Source organism: Fulmarus glacialis, unplaced genomic scaffold (assembly GCF_000690835.1).
Source record: "Fulmarus glacialis isolate BGI_N327 unplaced genomic scaffold, ASM69083v1 scaffold3327, whole genome shotgun sequence".
NCBI lineage: Eukaryota > Metazoa > Chordata > Aves > Procellariiformes > Procellariidae > Fulmarus > Fulmarus glacialis.
The window spans coordinates 10,838-17,741 of NW_009224923.1; the positions used below are offsets into that span (position 1 = coordinate 10,838).

Here is a 6,904-nt window from a genome sequence, read left to right on the forward strand (position 1 = left end):
CTTCAGCACGTCTGTCATGTAAAAGGAATTTTAATACAAGGTAAGGGGTGTCATTTTGTTTGTTTAATTCCAGAAATGTTGCTTCATGACAAATAACTTGGAAGGGGGGAAGGAGACTCTCTGGATTCTATATGGAAAAAATGTCTGAGACGTGAAGAGAACTGAAAAGCAGAAAAACTGCTAGAATGTATCAACCAGTGTAAGTTATGAGAGGCAGCTGTCAAACAAAAGTCAAAGGACAACGATAAGATAAAGGCAGAAATTTATTTTTTTATACATCATTATTCCAGACATTCAATGACATTTCTCTGGAGAAAACTTTATCACCCTAAAGCAGGGAAAGTAAGGATAATTTGAGACTGTTTTTTCCATCAACTACTAGTTATGCAACTACTTTAACATGGATATCATCCTTAAAAATTGTGCGTCACATCAGCGGATATTTTCTCCTTCATTTCAAGACATTTTTAGCTATAATGGGCCAATGGATGAATTTTTCGAAGTGCTAGTATTGTGACAGTTAAGCTGTATCCTGCTGCTGATTTGATATTCAGAATGGCTCCTTTGTGAAATGGAGAAACAAAACATTAATCTTTTAATTAATACCAAGCTAAAATGACGACGTGGAAGATGTCTGTTCCTTTTGACAGCTGATCCTGGCTTTTAGTTCACAGATACAGGCCTGAGCACATAAACCTTGAACCACGCACTAACTCCTCTCTACTCCCATTCTTCATCCACTAGATGAAGCCACTGCATCTGCTATATCCCCACAACACACCTGCCCTCAGCTTCTGAAAGGGCCTTTAGTCTCTTTTTGCCCCCACAGAAATGATTTGATACTGGAGCATCGGGAGGATACGTCCACACAGCTCTCTCCAGCTGAAAAAGCTCAAGAAAATGCTCTGTCTCAGGCCAGACTGCTTGCACTTTGTAAGCCCTTCGGCAGGTCCCTCTCTCAGAAAGGGCACGGAAAACCCTGCAGCTGGGAATCAATCAGCTTCGTATCAGCATTCACTGGAGTGTGAACAGGACAAGCAGGTGAAAATGTTTCCATTGGTCCATATTATATTTGACACTACACCCTAAATTTAAACATTTCTGATTTTTTTTTTATTTGCCTGTTAATTTTAGCACATTCTTTACCATGGCCCCAATGCCATCGAAGATATTATGTAATTCTGCTTCACACATAAATGCTGGGGTAGTCACCACCTTGTTTTTTGTATCCACATGAGCTTCGTAAAAGGCAGTTAAGGAAAACACAGCCTATGTGTCACTTGCAGATGCTATCTGCAAAATAAACTATCACTGACAAAACCTCTCAACCCCGCTATAAAAAAGCGCCTCCAAATATATTACACCGTCCAGCTGTACAGACAGCTGCAACCTATAATGCAAGATACTAGAAGCTATTTTTATCAGAAATACAAACACTGCAAGTGCAATCTGTGGGAACGCTGGCACTTAGAAACACAAGAAAACCTACAAAACTTACTGACTGTAATAAAATGTCTCTGAGTACAGTTTGAGTACAGCATTAGCCTTCAGTAAAAGGAAAAACAAAATCTCAATGAGAACTAACCAAATGTAACTCACTCCAGTTTTATGTGCAAATTCACTCAGCATTTACTGCATTACCGGGTGTCCAAGGGAGTTCTACGGCAATGACTGAGAACAACTTCTAACCACACAGCTGTGTACAGAAGACAATCTTTTCTAATCATGCACTGTATTATGTGCTATCTGCTGTACACTGTATATTCCCACTAAACTGTAAATGGAAAAGTATAGATCCTGCATGTATTCATTACTGTAATGACACATTACTAAACTGTCTCTCAACATGAAAATTAACAGGGAAGGATATAGTTACTTCTTTCACACAATGCTTTCCTCCCAGTTCTTTAATGGCTCCTGCAGTCCCAGCATAAGGCCACTTGCCACCTTCCTCTTCTTCGTGGCCCACGGTTACTTCAGCACCAGAGAGAACCTTTGCTGCCAACACCGGTGAAATGCAGCAAAGACTGCAACAAAAGGAATTACAAGAGCGATTCTATGATGGCACTCTCAAAACTTGGTCATAAATGAAAAGATTCAAATGGATATGGTCTTACAAATCTGAAAGGCATCACAAGGCAACTTCCACTCTCCATTTTCTTAGCCTCTTTTTCCACAAACACCCACACATCTTGAAAAACACATTTAAAAAAATAAGCTACGACTGATACAAAACTGAAGATGTTTTTTCTAGCTCCAACAATTACAACTGCACATTTCCACAAAACATACCTTGTCTCCATGCTCACACTATCAAACAAATGCCCCTTCAACTAGCATACATACCCAATAGGTTTGCCTGCTTTGTGGAAGTCTTTCAAGACACGTTCAACTTCTCTGTTCACCTTGCAATCTTTCCCATCAACAGCAAAGGTAGATCTGCCACAAGAAGAAACTTTATGCATACCTCAGTATAAACCTACAAATAGAGATGCCTACCTGCCCTGAGACTGGCTCTCAAGGTTCATCACAAACTTAATAGCTTCTCAAAGGTGGCTGAAAAATGCTGTAGTTGACCAGCAGTGCCTTAGCCAAAATGACTCACTTCTAAGGCTTTGGTATGTCAGAAAGTTCCTTACTTGATATAAACATCTAGAAATAAGAATTATCAAATCAGCTTTCTAGGATTACTGAGAAGTGGAACAGCAATGTTCTCAAAGAAGAAAAACATGTAAGAAGAAAAGGGAAATAACATCAAAGCCAACATCAATAACAAGATGATCAGTGTTCCACATGGCTAACAAGAATTTTGTTTTCCCCTTTTTTTTTTTGAGCTAGCTGTTGTTTTATCTTTACTAATGCAAGAGGGGACTTTTTGGTAGGAAGACATGAAGAAACAGAATAATAACACTAGGAACATCTAAAACTATTGAAGTTTTACCTTCACTTCTCTCAGTAAGGCCCAAAAAGAATCACCACAAGGGTGGGGGCAAAAAGACTTCTTGTACATTACCTAAACTCCAGAATTCTCACCAACACTGTTCGGAAAAGTGACAATGCCAATAAGAATGGACTGGAAACCATCATGAACAGCACAACTTAACTCCAACACTTTGAAAGGAGTTTTCCTTATTAAGTAGTGGTTACATATATAGTAAATAAGGCCATTTATTGCTTCCGGATTTTATTGTGTGAATTATAGTTGATTATGAATAGTTGATCACGAATATTTAGTTGAGGAGTCTAATGCTTAGTTGGCACTCACAAGTTTTTAGCAGCTCCAAATCCACCAGGGAATATCACAGCATCATAGTTTGCTGTAGTAAGCTTAGCCAGGCTTGCAATTTTACCACGAGCAATTCTTGCAGATTCCACTAAAACATTCCTTGAAGAACCAGAAATAAAATAATGAGATGAATTAAGCATTTGCGCACAGAAGAGCATAAATAAAGTTTTGGCAGAGGAAGGGGAGGGGGAAGAAGGGAAGAAGCAAGAAGAACAGTGATACTCAATAACTTAAGCTGTCGATGCTTCTGAAATACTACTACCGGGAAACACAGGCATTAAGAGACTGTATATAATCAAGCCCAGAAAACTCGTTTAATATTTTCTCTCCATTCAAATTATCAGCTAGCATAAAACTACTAAAGCCAATAAGCAAAGTGCTACAAGTGCAGTTACAGCCTGCTATGTCTGAAGAATGCCTAAGAGACTGAGACTCAGCAGTGATGGAAAACACATTAAAAACAGACTTTACCTTGACTCAGCTTCAGCTGGTTGCCCTTTACTGTGGTCAATGACATGCATCTGAGGAACATCTGGAGCATACATCTGAACCTCAGCTCCCCCACGACTAAGGTGTACCAATATGCTACAAAAACAGAGATAAAATGTGCTGAAAACTTTATGAGAGAGGCTTTATCTGGCCCCTAAGTCTTGCTACAAATATTCCACCACCTGATTTTGAAAGAAGAGGAAAACCACACATCCTACCAAAGCATACTGAGCACGTAGCAGCAAAATCCCTGTATGTAACGCCAAAGTGCAAAGCAGAACAGAAAGTCAGTTTGGAGGCAGGGTCAAGTAAGCTAGAGACAAGTTTCTTTGTTCAGTCCTCTTATGCAGGCAACCAGGAACAATATAAACTTCCTTTCTCATTGCAAGTCCCCAGGTGTTATAGAAGAGTCCCATGATTAACATACCTATGTGTACATTTAATCTAGGTCTAGGTGAAACATCTCCTAGCAAGTAACACTAAGAGTTAATAATTCAACTTGAGTATTAACAATTCTAGTGTAGATTTAGCCTCAGGAACAGAAACTCAAAGTGATTATGAAACGAAGTCTTTACTTAACTCTCTTGAGATTGATTCTGGAACTCTGAATTTCTGTTTCTGTAGGAAAGACAGTCTCTCTCAAACTCATTGCTCTGGCATCGCATGCATTGTGCTGCATCTTTGGACAATCACTGATTACTGCAAGAACGCAGCCTAAGCTCCCAATTATGCTGTGAGAAAACTGTGAAGCTTCATCATACATCTCTCTGGCCATCAAAATTGCCCTGAGAGAGCAAAACTGAATTCAACAGACTGCTATAATGTAAAGGAGTCTTTTCTGGAGCCTACAGTTTCATAAAGCAACTTACGCTGAGGCCTCATGGATTTCTGTGCCATCGTAGACACCACAACCAGACAGCACCTGCAGTAAGAAAATCAAGAGAATATTTCAGGTGATACAAAACTTCCTACAAGATCTTTCACGAGCCTTGTAAGATTTAAAAAAAAAACAAACAAACAACAACAAACCTTCCTCCACCTCCCGAAAAACCCAACTTAGCAACAAGCTCTTTACTAAGTCAGTCAACATCATGCTATTAGCACTGGTGTCACCATTTGACATACTGCAGAACTGGCATTTCCTATTTATAGCTACCCATCACAGACCAGTCTCAGAAATAACTAGTATTTATTTATTGGCTTGTGCATTTATTCCTCAGAGTTAACAAACTGACATGATATCCTTAGGTATGTTTTTATTGTGCACACAATGGGTTATTCTGAGCGTCATACGTCTATTTATGAAGTGTCCATATCCATATGAAATGCCTTCTCATCCAGATGCACATCAAACAGAAGTGGGATAGAAGTGCCCTTCAAGGTGGCACTTAGGATAAACTATTTTACCTGCTGGTCTGTTCTGCCTGAGGATCCGCACAGGGATCAATAGCTAAATCACTTTTAATCCAACTATGCTATATTAGCCATACTTTTCCTGTTTACTATGGTAATAATACTTTCAGTTTGTTTATACACACTGGAGGATAAAAAGCACAAAGCAATCAGCTACCCTTGTGTGGGTGGAGAGAGTCTTTCACAAAGTAGAAGGACAAAAACATTTTTAAAAAACCCAGTGAAAAAAGTGATTTTAAGAACAATACAAAACCAAAACAATCCAAAGGATTATCTAGTTCCTGAAAGTATATATGTGAACTCTTGTGGAAAAAGTGATGAACAATACAAAACCAAAACAATCCAAAGGATTATCTAGTTCCTGAAAGTATATATGTGAACTCTTGTGGGGTTTTTTTGTTTGGTTGTTTGTTTTGAAAGAAAAAAAAAAACAGTTAAGGAGAGTCCATTTATTAACTTTACTCTCCTCCCTCCTGGTTTTATCTCAGTTTTTAGAAGCTTGGAAGTTTTTAATCACAGACACATGAACAGAAACTCACAACTGAAACTGTCTTAGAAATGTTGGACTTGAATGGGCTTTCAGATCACAACACCCAGTCCTCTGCTCTCACAGGCATGACATCCTACCATCACTTCACCAAATGAGTAAGGATCCATGAACGTGCTTCTATCCATGTTAATCCTAACTACAATTTTGCTGCTCTGATATTTAAGAGCCACCTTCTACTTTCCAACTTTTTATTTTATCTTTCATTTAATTTAGACTGAATAAACAACATTTAGACTGAATAGACTGTGCTAAAGTTATCTTCTGTAACCAACGCTTTTTAAATGTTTTTGAAACTCACTGAAACCAAAGTACTAAAACACTATCCTCTTCTGTTATTTCAGTACCTGCTGCTTGGTGACAAGTCTATCTTCTACCATAGTCAGAAATTTATGTCACCAATGTCAAGAGTTACATTTGTTTTCCATCCTCTATTTAAAAAGCTGTGATTTGCTAAAATGACAGCATTCCTGGTAAGTTACCTTTTAGACATTTGGACCGGCATTCTGCCCATTCCCAAGCCAACTCTGCCCCAAACAGATGATTACTTCAGGCAGGTAATGCCTTCTTACTGCTTTACATTTTATGCTGTCACGAGTAGGCAAAGCTTGAGCTCCAAAGACTGTCCACTGAGCTCCAAAACTGCGTATCCATTTCGAATGCTACCTACAGCCTAAATTTTCCTTTGGCAACCTGTAGCTCTCCATCTCCTCCCTTTCTTTTGTATTTTTAACATGCTCTACCTCCTTCCTGCAGAAGAGCATAACCCAGATTAAATATTTTCCTGTATGCTGCCAGTAACTCCCCCAATTACACTACAAATTATTTCACGTTCAGCTCTTTATAACTCAACTCCGGGCCAGTAACAACTATAGAGAAGCCAATTTTTACGTGTTTCCCACTCCTGGTCTGGCTCCCTCCAAGTTACTCAATTCTAAACAGCTTTAACTTCTCAATTCCAGTCTCTCCCTCGGCTTTCCAGCTGCCGCACTCACCAGGCGAGCCCTTCCTCGGCCCGACGCCACGCCGACCCCCCCCCCCCTCCCCCCGCCCCACCGCCGGAGCGAACCCAGCTGTACGGGCGCCCTTCCGTCGGCACGGGGCTGAGGGTGGACGGGGACAGCCAGGCAGTAAAAAAACCTTTCTCCTCGGGGCTGCTGCGCTGCACC

General features: G+C 39.9%; 1 protein-coding gene across 1 annotated transcript; it reads right to left on the reverse strand.

Moving 5' to 3' along the window:
* Nucleotides 1–973: 973 nt before the first annotated feature.
* LOC104080042 (ES1 protein homolog, mitochondrial) lies at nt 974–4,697 on the reverse strand (the record flags this gene model as incomplete). Its single annotated transcript, XM_009582295.1, has 6 exons — nt 974–1,242; nt 1,871–2,027; nt 2,347–2,439; nt 3,266–3,385; nt 3,758–3,871; nt 4,645–4,697. Coding segments are annotated over 6 exons (666 nt in total), but the record flags the coding sequence as incomplete, so codon positions are not given.
* Between the last annotated feature and the right edge of the window lie 2,207 nt (nt 4,698–6,904).